The sequence below is a fragment of the Hippopotamus amphibius genome, chromosome 5 (assembly GCF_030028045.1).
Source record: "Hippopotamus amphibius kiboko isolate mHipAmp2 chromosome 5, mHipAmp2.hap2, whole genome shotgun sequence".
Lineage (NCBI taxonomy): Eukaryota > Metazoa > Chordata > Mammalia > Artiodactyla > Hippopotamidae > Hippopotamus > Hippopotamus amphibius.
In genome coordinates this window covers 115,692,740-115,708,885 of record NC_080190.1, presented here as the reverse complement: position 1 = coordinate 115,708,885, position 16,146 = coordinate 115,692,740, and the positions used below count along the sequence as shown (strand labels likewise).

Genomic DNA, 16,146 nt, shown 5'->3' with positions numbered 1-16,146 from the left:
TTAATCAATACATTTGTCTGCTTTGGAGTTGCGATTATAGTAATTAATATGGAAGCTGAGAAGTCAGTTGTATTGTGACTGAGAGAGGTCCCTACGGGGACACGAGATCTTAATGTCATCTTAGAAGTATTTTCTATCCTGGAATCATTTTTTAAATGTAGGCACTTTATAATACTTTTTATTTCTTTTTCTCTTTCTTTGTAATTCCCAAGAAGGCTTTGTTCTTTGCTTCTGCTTGTGTGGTGGTTCCACAGCTCAGGGTCACCAGAACAAGAGAGGTTAAGCTGGTTAAATACACTACCACCCTCTGTGGGGGGAATGCTTCACTGCCAAGCTCAGAAATTCACATCCTTAACGGCAGTGAAGACCTGAGACTCCCTTGTCAGCTGATGTCCTACGATAGGATAATTTCTAACTTTACTGTCACTCCAAGAAGAACACAAGTTAGAGGATATGAAACCAGAGTATTAATGAAGTCGCCACTCTCTATTCAAGAAAATTGAGACACAAGCCCTTAGATGAAGCAGCATATCCATTTAGATGTTGAAATTGTTCTTCAGGTCATCATAGAACCTCAAACTTTATATCTTTTACTTAAAAGTTCTTTTTTTTTTTTTTTTTTTGCCCAAGGGTCTTGTAAGGAAACGAGTCATTCTACATCTTAAAAATAAGTGTTTCAGAACAGACCCGTGAGAAAGCTTTAAGCTTCATTAAACTTTAAAGGAATTTTCAATTTTTAGGGAGAAAAAAAATCTTCAGTTCTTAAAAAACAAAACAAAAACAGAAGACTGGAATATGAATAAAATAGATTCATTAGCATTGTGAAAAACAGAGCACCAGCTCCTTTTTTCCAAAACAGCAACAGATACTTCACTGCTATTATTAACTGTTAGAAAAATCAACTCATACATGGAAAGGAACTAGCACTTCCACTACCCTCTGAAAGAAGAGAATGCATTGCGTTGTCTTTAAATGCATTCTACAGTAAGAAAATGGAAAAAGAATCCAAGAGGAAAGTGGGAAACTACTCTCTTGACCTGTAGATATCATATATTTATTACTAATTAGAATAATTGTGAGTACAAATAAAATTTAGATGAAAATATTGATTAATCTGAATGTACTAATATAAGAAAATCACACATTAGAACCTTGATTGACCAAGTGATTACGAACACTTATTTGACTCTTACTGTTTCTAATAGTCTTCTGTGTGCTTGATTTTATGCAAAAGCTGTTAAAAAAAACTGATCACTGATACCTACAGTCCCAGCAAGGCCAGGGTGGTATTGGGCTGTGGAGAGTGGTAAAAACCTAACTTTAAAACCCTGTGGGCCATTTGTTCCAAAACCAAACAAGTTGGAAAGGATGTGGTTATTTTTACCCTTAATCTGGCACTATTGTGATATTAAAATCAAAGACTGGTTGTGAATAGCTGAAAACTCCGTAAACAAAGTTGGAATGCAAACAACAGACCAAGAGAAAATATTTGCAAGGTTCAGTTGTAAAGTTGACTATTTTTCCCAGCTTAAGGGAGTTTTATTCTTAGCGGTTACGGTAATGACAAAAACCGTGACATGGAATGGAAATGATAAGGAAGATATCAGTGGTTCAGGAGGGTCTTCTGTTAATGACTTTAGTGAGAGCTACATGATCCAAGTTCAGCTTCAGGCTGAATATACTTGATAACATACGTTTCACACTATTGAACCCTTAGGTTAGCTTACTTTGCAGTTCATGCAGGAAGTAGCTACTCATTAAACAGGCAATCTCCAAGGACCAGATGAAAATTGAAAATTCAGGAAGCATTTACAAATGCTTTGTTTAAATGTCTGTAATATCATATTACATCGTCAGAGCCAAATGGCTCTTTGGGAAACTCCTAAATTAAGAGATACATTTTCACTAAATTGTGCAGGTCAATTTCTGGGCAGCTTACTGTTAACTCAGTTTTTAAGGGAATTCTTTGTATGCCATAAGAAACAAGAATCTAGTGCCCTTGGAGATACCAGCTCTGAAAAATAAGGATATATTTCTAGGAGCATCACCAGTTATTTGAGGTTTTATAATACATAAGAACGATTGCCACAAAAGCAGGAATATTACATTCCTTTTACTTATATTTGTTTTTTTATCAGTTCAACCTTCAACTTTGTTGAAGTCAGCTCTATCTTCCACATGTCATGGACTGCATTTTCTTGACAAGTGAATAAATTCTAAGACTTTATTTCCCCACTCCTTTGAGACTTAAGAGAGATGAGACAAGATAGCAGTACTCACAGGCATTTTGAAAAGGTTGGCGAGATTACAAGCTTCCCAGTCCTGTGAAATGAATGGTACATTGATACAATTGATGTCATACATATTTAACAAGAACTGTATCTTTAAATTGTCCTAAACGCAAAAGTCACCATTCTTAATTAATTCTTAAGTGAAAAAATTTTAAATAATTCAGATAGGAATGTGCTGATTGGAAGTGAAATAACAGTAGATTTCATAAGGATTGTATTCATCATAAAAAACAAGCTGTTTTTTTAAATTAAAGTTTTATATTGTGTGTGTGTGTGTGTGTAATTTAGAATGCTTTGGGTTGAAATAGAAAAAGAATTGGCTCAAATTGGTTTAGGCAACTAGAGTGTTTGGGCTTACAAATGATAATTCCAGACACCACTGTTCACTGCTACTGGGGCTATACTGGAGCTCAGTTAAAGTCTCCTACTCTGTTTCTTTCCCTACCTCTCTTGGCTCTGCCTGCTGCAGAGAGCTCTATGTTTAGACATGTTTATGCCCTCATGTTTACAATGTGGCTGCTGCTGCTCCAGCTTTTCATCCTCACAGTCCTAAGTCAGTGGATGACAGCATACTGCCTTCCTCCACAGTTCAAACAACACAGCTTCTGAAGTGAGTCTCACTGGCTCTGAATGACTTCGCTTTGGCCAATGCTCAGTCTTTGAAATAATCACTCTTGCTGAGGAGAGCGGAAAAGAAATGCATTCCATAATGAGGGAGGGGCGGGAGGTGTGACTATTCTTAAAAGTGCATGGGTTATCATGTGGTACATATATATAATGGAATATTACTCAGCTGCAAAAAGCAATGAAACTGGGACATTTGTAGAGACATGGATGGACCTAGAGGCTGTCATACAGAGTGAAGTGAGTCAGAAAGAGAAAAACAAATATCGTATATTAACACATATATGCAGAATATAGAAAAGTGGTACAAATCAACTGGTTTGCAAGGCAGAAATAGAGACACAGATATAGAGAACAAACATATGGACACTAAGTGGGGAAAGCAGGGAGGATTGGGGGGGAATGAACTGAGAGATTGGGATACTAAATTGTACACTCTAAATATATGCAGTTTATTGTATGTTAACTGTATCTCAATAAAAGTTCTTAAAAAAATAAGTCCATGGGTTATCAAAGGGGAGAAATGATTCCCCCAAAGCCAAAAATCAGACCCATTTACAAAAATAGGGGGCAGTTGCTGGTTACAAAAAAGGCAAATAGCCCTTCTGGTGCCATGACATGTGAAGTAAAGCTCTAGCCTTATATACTTTTAACATAAAATCCTTGAAACTGGCTTAGATAAAATGAAGGTTTCGACTGGGAAACCACGTGCCACCTGTCAGAGAACAACACAACCACACTTGTCCAAGGGGAAATCATGAGAGCCCTGTCTGCCATCACTAGCACCCCACACTTCATGGTGAAAATCACCGAGATGATGGAAACCTCCATCAATTTGACTTGAGCGTGATTTTATATACTATTTATGCCCAGGTGTTTTACACACATCATCTCTTCTCCATCTAATCCTTCTGGTTTTGTTTGGTGTCAAGTATGAGCAGCTGTGTATGTGGGAGCCACAAAGCCCCGTGCATGTGCTTATGTGCATAAATTCACCTTGCAGCTGATAGGAAGGCACCACCTAGTTCCAATTCAAACAAGGTTTAGAGGATCAGAAAGTGAATGTTGTTCCCTTTCATCTGATGTGCTACAGAAATTCATTGTGTCCATACTTTGTATAAACTCCATGATCCTGAGTGTCATTTGCAATTTAAATTAAAAAATAGTGGACCTCTGGAAACAACCTAAATTACATTTACAGATGAATGGATAAAGAAGATGTGATACATACATACAATGGAATATTGCTCAGCCATAAAAAAGAATAAAATAATGCCATTTGCAGCAACATGGTTGGACCTAGAGATTGTCATACTAAGTAAAGTAAGCCAGAAAGACAAAGACAAATATATGATATCACTTACATGTGGAATCTAAAATATGACACAAATGAATTTATCTATGAAACAGAAACAGATTCACAGACATAGAGAACAGACTTGTGGTTGCCAAGGGGAAAGGGAGTGGGGAAGGGAAGTACTGGGAGTTTGGGATTAGCAGATGCAAACTAGCATATATAGGATGGATAAACAATAAGGTCCTACAGTATAGCACAGGGAGCTGTATTCAGTATCCTGTGATAAACCATAATGGAAAAGAATATGAAAAAGGATGTATATATATATGTGTATAACTGTCACTTTGCTGTACAGCAGAAATTAACACATTATAAATCAACTATATATACTTCAATAAAGTAAATTTAAAAAAAAATAGCTGATGTCCTACCATTACTACTACATATCAGAGGATATTCAGACTCTCTTTGCAGCCTGCTACTTATGTTCATAAATGTCTGTGTTAAGCAGGACACCCCACTACTCGGTGCATTTGGCCGGGGGGATGTGGCAGACTGGAACCTGGTAGCCACATTCTCCAAGCTAAAGTGTGCTGCTTTTTAAGATAATCATTTGGCAAACAAAATTACTAAGGATGGAGCCCCAGGACCCAGACACTGAAGGATATTTCCTTTTTCTAGAGGTGCTTGGTATGTTGATTCACTAGATAAGAGTCTGTTCATTTAGAGCAGTGTGGCAGGTGTATTGTCCAATTTTTGTTGCCAGTGTTTCAGAAGAATAAGCTTCAGAAATACAACATGGAGCAGAAAGTGCCAGGAAGTCTGGCAAAATGGTAGAAAACCATGTTCCTGCCCAGCGTGGTCCTCCCGACTAGCCATGAAACGTTGGAAAAGCTGTTCAAACTGCCTGTACCTCAGTTCCTTCAGCTGAAAATGGAGAAAATAGTCCTGCCTGCTCAGTTATGTGGGCAGTTACCGCACTGTTCCTGGCACATACTGCGGGCTTTTCTTCTTAGCCTCTCTGACTCACATCGGGCACATCCTCAAGAGCATCTGTGCCCTTGGGAGAGAGCAAAGCTGAGTTGGGACTTTCAGAGCATCCTCTCCTTTTCTCTCTGCAGGTGGAAGGAGATTAGGTCATGAACCAGGTGCAAATACCCGGATTTCTGGGTGCCCCTGACAACACACAGTACACAGGGTGGTGCCCTAGAGGTTTGTTGAATGAATGCTTACACCCTGCCCGAAAACTCCTTCTCACCCCCTGAGGTTATCAATCACTTAGTAGTTTCATACATTTCTTTTTTATAACCTCAACCCATGTTGTATTTATGGATTTCTATTGCCAGAAACTATGATTAAATATGTATAATTCTGTTAAGAGATTTTCTTGATCCAGCTTCTGGTCTCCAAGAGTATACCATATTATACAGATATAAAAATTCTCAGCTCTGCTCTCAGCATGACTGTGGGCACCTTAAGGGCACCTCAGAAATGTGACTCATTCAAGAAGCGTCTTCCTCGTGCCTAAACTGCTCCATGACATCAAATCATGTGCTTCCCATTTTTCCCATAAAGAGCAAAGCAGCCTCCAGAAAAGCATCTCTGTTTGTGAACAGCTGCCAGTGTGTCAGAGGCATAGAGGCTAACGTCTGATGTTTGAAATGAGAGTCTATGATATGTGGTGCTTTGTACAATATACGGTGACAACTTTTGACTTTCAGCTTCTCGTTTCCTTAGCTGATTTTCAGATTCCTCAGAGGCTGTGTCTTTTTAGGGCTCTTTTAACTGTGCATCTGGAATTGAAATATTACGCAACCTGAGAAAATGACTTTTGGCAGGGAGGGGAGAATTAATGAGCCTACCTTTTGTTTTGTTTGTTTGCATATTTATTTCTTGGTTTGTTTTGCCTTTTTTTAAATGAGCAATTGAACTCTTTCCAGGCACGTGCTTCTCACCCCTGATCTCCTGTACAAGCCCTAGGAACTAAATAACTTCAGCTCCCACGCCCATATGCTTCATTTAGTATCTAGAAATCTAGAGATGGCTAGGCTCATGCACTAAAGCCAGAATCCCTTTCTCGAATATGCAGGAGTCTACCCCATGTAGGCGGGAAGTTTAGTGAGTTTTGAAAGCGCTTGTCTAGAAGGTGGGGGAGGAATAGTTAGTGATGGTTTCTGTGGAGAGAAAGTTGGAAACTGAGCAAAAATGAGACATTGAGAGAAAACAGACAATCCTGTCATGTCTAAGCCTTCTCATGCTATAGTCTTCTTTCTATTTGTAACCTGCAGGTTTTTTTCCAAAAACAAAGTGAGATAAGCCAGCACTGAGCCCTGCAGCTGGGTACCAGCTAGTGTCCAGGGCTGTCTTTGAAAAGAACAGGGGCACGTGTGTCCGTGAATTCCTGCCTCTGCTCACACTCTCACCTCGCAGTCACCTCACTTACTGAAAGGCTGATGGGGCTGCTTCAGAATCCAAATACCTGAGCCTTTGTTCTCAGAAAGGACAGCTTAAGAACTAAGCAATGGCTTTCAGACTGATTGGGAGTAAAATCAGGCATTCACAGCTTTTCATTCTTTTTTTGAGTCTACTGAATGAAGATGATCTTTTAGAGAAACTGCAGCCCATTGAAAAAGGAAGGGCTTTTTAAAGATGAAAGATCACATGCTATTTGAAAAAGGCATTTAAATGTCCTAATTTTTCTTATATTACACTATGACATGCAAATGTGAAGAGATCTTGTCCCAGGCAATTGCTAATCAGATACTTAGATAGGGTTGAAAATACTAGAAGGTAGAGCAGACAATTCATTTTTTTTTAATATGTTATATTTGGGTTGAATAAGCACACATAAAGGAGTACATTACCATCTAGACATCCATTCTTTTATTCCACAAACATTTAGCAAGCCCCTGTGGTGTGCTAAATTCTGGGTGGGCATTAGAGGGCCAATGATAGAATTCCTGGGTGTGTGAGTGGCAGGGAGAGGTCAAGGAAGGCTTCATTGATGTCTAAGCTTTCTTAGTGATTCCACAAGAGATCAACCATTTTGGTGGGAGTGGAGTTGGTTGGGCACATACCATGCTGGTGCTTGAGTCTAGAAGGCCTTTTTAACACTAATGCTGTATTTGGGAAGGCGTCTGAACAAGGAAGAGACATGGTTAGGCTAGCATGTAAGAAGATTGCTCTGGTGCCCGGAAGAGTTGAAGATGAATTTTAAGAGGAAGCAGATAGGAGACAGAGAGACTATTAGAAGCTGTTAATGATCTGAAAAAAAGAAGAAGGGCGTAAACTCTGGTACTGAAGGAGGAAATAAAGGGGAACAGAACTGAGAAACTTTTAGGTGACAAAATCAGCAGAATAAGTGATTGATCTGATCTGATCTGATGAGTGGGAAGGTGCTGGAATAGATGGAGGAAAGGGGCCCATATTGCTTCTATATCCATCTGTCATTCATGGAATGATAACTGTGCCACCAAGATAGACACTGATAAGACCCTGAGCCACTTGTCCCCCGGACACAATGACATGGATTATTTTCTGTAAATAGAGACCAAAATATGAGAGTGCCTCATACGAGGGTGAGTCAAAAATTACCCACACTCTGGCTGTAGAATTCATTTTAATTAACTTTTAGAAAAGACAAATACATCATTTTTTGACATAACCTCCTTGCTTTTAACTACGTTTTGTCCATCTGTCAACAAGCTTTTGTAGTCCTTCATTACAAAAATGTTTTAGTCTGTATGACAGACTCTAGGTCTATCCACCTCATTACATATAGCTCCATCTCATCCCTTTTTACAGCTGAGTAATATTCCATTGTATATATATGCCACATCTTCTTTATCCATTCATTTGTTGATGGGCATTTCGGTTGCTTCCATGTCCTTGCTATTGTAAATAGTGCTGCAATAAACATTATGGTACATGTTTCTTTTGGGATTATGGTTTTCTTTGGGTATATGCCCAGAAGTGGGATTACTGGATCATATGGTAGTTCTATTTGTAGTTTTTTAAGGAACCTCCAAATTGTTTTCCATACAGAGTGAAGTAAGTCAGAAAGAGAAAGACAAATATTGTATGCTAACTCACATATACAGAATCTAAAAATGGTACTGATGAACTCAGTGACAAGACAAGAACAAGGACGCAGATGCAGATAATGGACTGGAAAACTCGAGGTTTGGGAGGGGGCAAGGGGTGAAGGGGAAGCTGAGACGAAGCGAGAGAGTAGCACAGACATATATATACTACCAACTATAAAATAGATAGCCAGTGGGAAGTTGTTGTATAACAAAGGGAGTTCAACTCGAGGATGGAAGATGCCTTAGAGGAGTGGGACGGGGAGGGTGGGGGGAACTCGAGGGAGGGTGGGGGGGGAGTCGAGGGAGGGAGGGGATACGGGGATATGTGTATAAAAACAGATGATTGAACTTGGTGTACCCCCCAAAAAATAATAAATAAATTAAAAAAAAAATGTTTTAGGCTGAGCTGCACGCCACGAATGCACTGCTGTCTTCACCTCTTCATCAGAAGTGAATCTTTGTCCCTATAGAGCTGCTTTCAGGAGACCAAACAGGTGAAAGTCCAATGGAGCAAGATCAGGACTATAGGGAGGATGCTTTAACACCTCAAAATGAAGTTTTTGCAAAGTGTTGACAGTGTGAGCAGAAGTGTGTGGACGTGCACACCCTCAGACCACAAAAAACCAATCACTGCACGCTGCTCTTCTTTCATGCAAATCACAAGTGGGGAATCCATTTTTGTTCACACTGCACTTACAAATGAACTGATGTAACACGTTCACACCTGCACAGCAGTGACTGGGGAGACAGTAGCCTTGAACGCAAAGTGCTGATAAGACAGTGCAGCCAACAAAGTTTTAATATAATTGGAGTGCGGATAATTTTTGTCTCACACTCGTATTTACAAGGCATCTTGTTTTTATCAAGTGCTCCACAAATTTTCAGTCTTTTGGAAGACAGGCAGAGCCATTGCATTTTAGAAACAAGAAACTACTGATTGAGAAAGGATGTCGACTTCTCCAGAATCACACAACTGGTAAGTGAGACAGCAGAGCTTCCTTCTGAATCTGCCTGCCCTTCTGCTCTGGCAAGCCTACTTCTGTTTCAAGGAGCTGTCCCCGTTCCAGGACAGAGGCACAGGCTGTCTGTCTTGGGGATGGTGTTTCCTGCCCAGGTTTCTGTGCCTACTTGCACGTGTTGCTGGCCATGGTTAGGAGTGCATGTTCTTGCTATCAGATGACATTTGAGAGCTCCACTCGAGATAAATTTGTATGATGCCTTATTTTTCCTTTTGCAGAGAGAATCAGCAAATGAAAAATGATAGATTTCTAGGGAAATATACCAGACATATACCCTCCCATACCTTCTTCAGTGGCATAACTTCTCCTGGGAGTCACCACTTTGAAACCCTGGGAGTTCCACATACCCTGAAGAATGTTGGAGAGAGTTGCACAGATTTTAGGTATGTGGGTGGGGTGGGGCAGATGGTATTTCTTCATGCTACAAATGCAGTTTACTCATTTGAGCAACTCCCTTAATCCGAGACAGAACTGGCTTCAGTGAAAATATTCATGGAACGTAAAGGAAACTGCCTTAAATTAGTTTTGTGATCATGATGGAGAGTTCTGTGATATAGCAGGAAAGTACAAGATGCGGGGTTCCTTCTCTGCCTTGGGAAACAGTGATTTGGGGTCATTCACCTAGCCTCTCTGAACCTGGTTCCACTCCTACAGAAATAGGGAGTACTGCCAAGGGTTACTGGAAGCTTCCAATTAGAAAAGGCCTGTGAAATCTTTGTACAGTATACATTTGATACAAATGATATCATTGATTACTCAAGGCCTCTGTTCCCTCAGTTTTAAAATCAGTTAAATAAGATGATTTCTGAAGTCCATCCTTGACTGTATGAGTCTGTGAGTTTGTGATTTCTATGAGTCTGTGATTTCTATGATTTCTGTGTTTCTGTGAGTTCTGTGATTTCTATGAGTCTGTGTTTCTGTGAGGTGGAGATTTCTATGAGTCTGTGTTTTCTATGAGTCTGTGATTTCTATGAGTCTGTGTTTTCTATGAGTCTGTGATTTCTATGAGTCTGTGTTTCTGTGAGGTGGAGATTTAAGTTGTTTATCCAACTGATTCTTCTTATTGGTCAAATCAGAGTACTCCTGTTTTGCTTTGTTTTGTTTTGTTTTGTTTTGTTTTGTTTTACTCTAAAAACATCACTGTATATAATACATTCAAATATAGAAGTTAAGGCTCTGATTTTTTTAATCTTCTATTTTCAATATCTCTACATAATATTTTTTGGACAAATAGCCACATCAGTTGAAAAACCTCATCGCCCAATTGATTCTCTAGAACACAGCATCCTAGTAGCCCCTCTGTGCTGGCAGTGGGCTACAAAGAGATGACAGGCATGTCAAGATACCCATGTCCTCAGTTCAGGGTGACTGGGAAAGGCCAGACTGGCCAGAATCCCCTCATCTGCTTACTCCAATGTGCTCTACGTAACGGATGTTATTTCCTTTGTGTGCTGTGTCATGGACCAGCTTGGAGAACACAGTCTACACTAATCAAATTTACCAAATAATTTCCATGTCATGGTAGCGCAACGTAAATCAAATTGAATAAGGTATCTTGGTTTGTGTATTCATATTTTTTCCTCCTAAACTTTGCTAGTTTATTCATGGTAACGTTGGATTAACCATTAGTAACTGTTATGGAATCAATCTCACCACCTAAAAATAGTGTCACTTATGTATTACTTTGAGTTTCTAAAATCCTAATTTGAGGGATAACTGACACATACCTGACACATATATGAAGAACAAACCCTTTTTGAAAATGCTGACAATTCCTTTAACACATAGAGACCTTGAGTTTCAGGAGTTTGAATTAAAAAAAAAAAAAATCCTTGCTATTCAAGTTAAGGCAGAATCCCTATGTTCAACCAAAAACAAAAGTCATATTTGCAAAAGTGAGAAGGAAAAAGGGGAAAAGGTCTGCAGGTGAAGAGAGATAATTAAGTTTTTCTCATGAATGAACATGCCTCAACATTCCTTCAGAAGAGTTGTTTTTGTTACCATCTTTGTATCCAATAAAATTTTGCAATTAGGTAAGACAATAATAAAAATATCTTAAGCAGTGTTTAAAAAAATATTAAAGTTCCTCCTTTGGATGTGAAATATGAAAATTTATCATTAGGGGTTTACAATTTAACCTCTTTTAAGAAAACTCAGGTAGAGTACTGGTTATTGTCTACAGAAAGAAACTTCAGGCTTTTTTTTTTAAGATGCTAAAGGGCAGTTCTTACTTACCATAATAAAATCCACTTGAAGCCTGGGAAGTTACCGCAAGATAGAGGAATCCGTTTCTGCTTTTCGTCTCCATAGCTAATGAGAGATTTCTGACATTCTTTAATTGACCAGAAATCTTAAACTGCTGTAAATATTAGTTAAACATTAGTTTGGAGCTTAAAGCCTGCTGAGAGAACTTCGTGTTCCCACTTGCCCCTATGGATTTCATAGCACTTACCATAACTTGTAATTACACATTTATCTGTGTAGGTCCCTGTGTCTTCAAATCTCTCATTAACCACAGGTTTTGTTTTTTTCTATTTTCTTCCGGTTTGATTTAAAAGCCTGTGTTTTCCTAACATTTTAAATATAGGATAGTGGTAGAATGAGAAAAAAAAAACCAATAGTGTTAGTTAGTTAGAAGATGTCATTAGAGATTTTGACTACACATAGCAGAAATCAAAATCGTGCCTCAGCCACAAAAGAATTTGTTCTCTCAAGTAAAAGAAATCCAGAGTCAGGTTGTTGGGGCTGGGATGATAGTCACTGGGGACCCAGGCTTTTTCCCCTCTCTGCTCCACCAGGGAATTTTCCTTCAGTGAGTGTATCTTACAGTTCAAGGTGACTGCTGAACTATTTACAGTAGCCAAGACATGGAAGCAACCTAAATGCCCATCAACAGATGAACGGATAAAGAAGGTGTGGCACATATATACACACAATGGAATATTACTCAGCCGTAAAAAAAGAATGAAATAATGTCATTTGCAGCAACATGAAAGGACTTAGACATTATCATACGAAGTGAAGTAAGTCAGACAGAGAAACACAGATATATGATATCACTTATATGTGGAATCTAAAAAAAGAGATAGAAATGAACCTATTTACGAAATAGGAATAGACTCATGGACATTTAAAACAAAAGAATGATTACCAAAGGGGGAAGAGGGGGAGGGATGAATTAGGAATATCCTGTAATAATCTATAATGAAAAAGAATCTGCAAAAGAATGTGAATGTATGTGTGTGTGTGTGTATACACACATACACATATATAGATATAGATATAGGTTAATAAAACTGAATCACTTTGCTGTACACCTGAAACATTGTAAATCAACTGTACTTCAATTAAAAAAGAAACAAAGATGACTGCTGAAGCTCCAGCCATGCTATACGACAAATGGCCACTCACCCTTTTTTATGGAACCACCAGGAGTCCCACAGAACCCTTTCATTTCATCTCATTGGAGAGGATTCAGTCGTGCACACATAGCACTGCAAGGAAAGCTGGGATATGTCGCCCAAATAAAATCAGAATCTTGTTACAAATGAAGGTGGTAATGAGTGAACAGTCCCTGCCATATAATTTAAAACCATTTGCATCAGTCAAAAATGTGTTTCTCCTTCCAGCAAATGGTAACAGACATTATATGAGCTCAGAATTTACTGGAGAAAAATAGGTTGTCACCATCAGACAAAATAAAGTTGTGCCTTTGGATGAAATATTTTTTTGGTCTCTCCATTCATCCCCATAGTCAGGCAAAGCAGTGACTCAAGATGAGGTGGATTTCCAGGAATAACTGGCAGGTCCTGCTACCCTCTCCCCTTGACTCCTACCTAGACAACTACAAGTTTTCCAGCCGCTGTCCACTGAGAAGGTGCTAACTTCCTACAAAGCTGTCTTTTCCTATTTAACTGAGTTTCATGTCACCTACAAATGCATTTTCAGTAGTGTAATCAATCTGACTTTCTTTTCTGCTTTCGTTAAAATGTTAAAATGAACATATCTTCAAGGCTTTCCTCAAGTTATTTAATCCTCAACTTACTTAATCCAAATTACTTCATAGACATATTTTTACCAAAAAGGTGTTTTTTCCATACCTTTTTTTTTTTTTTAGAACACAATGAATCGCTTTTATTTCGGTATGCATCCACATCTCAGCATTTAGTGGTCCTGAATAGAAATGTGGAAAAACGCAGCAATTTGCCAGGAATTTCGGGGATCTGCCGTGCACACCGAGCTCTTTCTCAATCCCTGCTAGGGACCATGAGAAGCAGCAGCACCAAAACCAAAGTAGGCACCGAATTGAAGGTTCTTTTTGCTCCAGTTGTTAGATTCCAAACTAGACCCAAATGGATTTTTCAAGGATGACCAAATGAGAGCCCTGTTTAAAACTTCTTCAATTTTTAAAAGCAAAAGCAATTACAGGAAAAGAAAACCATTCAGAGGGACCGTGTGTGCTTACAAGTGTCTTCTGTGGCCTTTCTCCAAGTTTAACCAAGTTTAAGGACTTCGAGAGCTGGCAGGTCTGAGTAACCCTGGTGACTATTCTTTTCACCTTATCAAAACCTGAGCTAAAAAAAACACGTCAGCTGACAATGACAGCATAGGGTGGCAGGGCTGAGAACCCATATCATTTCCCAGGCTGGTGGAGAGTACATAAATTGTGGTTCCAAAAGTAAATGAGGGAGGTCAGAGACCCTTTCCAACCTTACCTGATGGCTTCTGGCCAAAGCAAGGAAGTGTCATGGAAGTGTTGGGTGGTGATGGTGCAACAGGGGACTTGAGGAGGAGGAAGGAAAAAAGCAGCACCCCTCAATTAAGGTGGGGGGAGAAGACATGGGGAAAGCCCTGAATTCCTCACCAAAGGCCAATTTCAGAGGGAAGCAGAGGGGGTTACAATCTATGCTTCGGCCAAGGGTGGTAGTGGAGAGTGGGCAAGAGGATGATGGCTTGGAAGGGGGCATCATTTACGACTTAAAGAAAGAAACCAGGGATGCAGACGAAGCACCCCCACACAGCCAGCAGTAGTCCCACAGGCTGTGACCTGAAACCTTCACATCTACTCTAACAAGCCGCCCCAAGCTGGGGGGCTGTTGCAGGGAGGGAGGGAGGCAGGGGGAGGGGGAGGGGGAGAAGGCAGAGACCCCAGGCCATGTAATCAGCAGCAAGGTGATTGTGTGGTGTGTCTTTTCACAGTTGAGTTAGATGTACCCCACCAGTTATGATGGGAATCGATTTAAATATACTTTCTTGATTCCAGAAGTTCAACTCTGTGGACAGTGGTTACACTTGACAGGATGATTTTTTATAGCACAACTTATATATTTCAAGTGGACAAACAAATTAGTATCATTTACAGTATCTTAAGATAAACTGCCTTTGCATGGGAGCTTCCTTTCCAGTACTTTGAGGTCTACAAGACGTATCTAGAAAATTTACTACTGTGGAAAATGAAGACTGCTTAAATCGAATGGGGAGGAGGGGAGGGCCTGTGGTTTTTCTTTTTGATTAATTGCTGTAACACTGTCCTTCAGGCAGCTGAGGGAGTTTCATGTTTTCTTTACACATCGTTGGGCACCGGAGCTCTTGCAGGACAACTTTGATGCTATATGAATTCTGCCATTTTGCTAGCACTGATATGGCTCTTGGGTTCACCACTCCATTAGAACTATCAACTCCATTCATATTAATTTTTGTTACAAATCTTACAAAGAGGGGTGCTTCTGGGTATTTAGGTCCACATTCTATTTTAAGGCTGTATATTCGGTTCTCATAAATTATTCTTGGAGGCCCAATTATCATCCCTGTCCATCTTGTAAGTGTCATGTCTTCGTCATCTTCTAGACCCCAGCTAACTCTGCCATCTCCTACTCCTTTCTGGCCTTCTTCGAGTTCTTCCAACAGTCGGAAATTGCGAGAGACTTTTACTCCCGAGCCCATGGTGGCTGCCATCTTGCGTCACTGTCCTTTCCGTACCTTTTTTTAACCTATGATTGTATTAAGGATATTCTAATCAACATAATAGTATTGCTAAAATTATTAGGAAGCAGCGCTAGCACTTTAACTCACTCTGTTCCATTACTAGGGACATTCTTCTTTATATCTTCACTGGTTGTGGGTTTGTGCAGAAAGAATAAGTAAACCTAAAAACCAACATTCTGTTTCCTCAAGTTGCACTGAAAAGTTGCAATGAAAAGTTTGAAACTCATACAAGTGCATTTTTCTTTGCATGTTTGTGCATTACGTTAGTGTGTATATTTTTAACATGTGTGTCCAGGGGTGATCAAGTTGGCAGTTATTCACAAAACAATGGAGTAAAATGGAAAAGAACTGATATATTAGGGGAAAAAGCCACCAGGCTGAGAGTCAGAACCTGAATGTGAGTTTCAGCTTCAGCTTTCCGAACCTCCTGTAGGGGATGATGTTGGATTAGAGAAGGAATAATAATCCTGGCTCTAGCTTCCTATAGAAGCTGTTGTGAAGAACAAACACTAATAATTCATGCCGAAGTCTCTCCTGAATTGTGATGCATTGTGAACATAGGAGGAGTTATTTTATCCACAGAACAACAAAGATAATAATGGGATTTGAGATACAAGAAAACACCTAAGCGTATGAAAAATGTTGTTCACAGTTCAATTACTATCAACGTAAGGTCAGGCTTTCAGAAGATAACTAAATATATACCAGAGGAAAGTGCCAGCTAAGAAATAGTTGTCCACTAAGCAAGTTGGAAATATTTGACTTTCATCTACCTTGACTGTCTAATATAGCTCCTCGGGGTTTGTTTTCATTGGAAAAAAATGAACATCAAACTCCACTATGGT

The 16,146-nt window shown here is 39.4% G+C and overlaps 2 protein-coding genes across 6 annotated transcripts in view; one reads left to right on the top strand and one right to left on the bottom strand.

The window, feature by feature from the left end:
- Nucleotides 1–16,146, top strand: part of SULF1 (sulfatase 1) — a 161,739-nt gene that overhangs the window by 54,817 nt on the left and 90,776 nt on the right. The window lies entirely within an intron of this gene.
- LOC130853362 (ubiquitin-conjugating enzyme E2 variant 1-like) lies at nucleotides 14,828–15,279 on the bottom strand. 2 transcript variants are annotated; one of them, XM_057735091.1, is made up of 2 exons: nucleotides 15,102–15,279; nucleotides 14,828–14,975 (listed from the first exon to the last, which is right to left on the bottom strand). In XM_057735091.1, exons 1-2 carry the CDS (start codon nucleotides 15,269–15,271, stop codon nucleotides 14,828–14,830), a joined length of 318 nt encoding a protein of 105 aa, XP_057591074.1. In that variant the 5' UTR covers nucleotides 15,272–15,279. The 2 variants fall into 2 exon arrangements, with proteins under 2 accessions (XP_057591074.1, XP_057591072.1); XM_057735089.1 differs by having other exon boundaries at nucleotides 14,828–15,279.

Excerpts from the sequence above, each read along its gene's own strand:
- LOC130853362 (XM_057735089.1), bottom strand. The coding sequence starts at position 15,271 with ATGGCAGCCACCATGGGCTCGGGAGTAAAAGTCTCTCGCAATTTCCGA.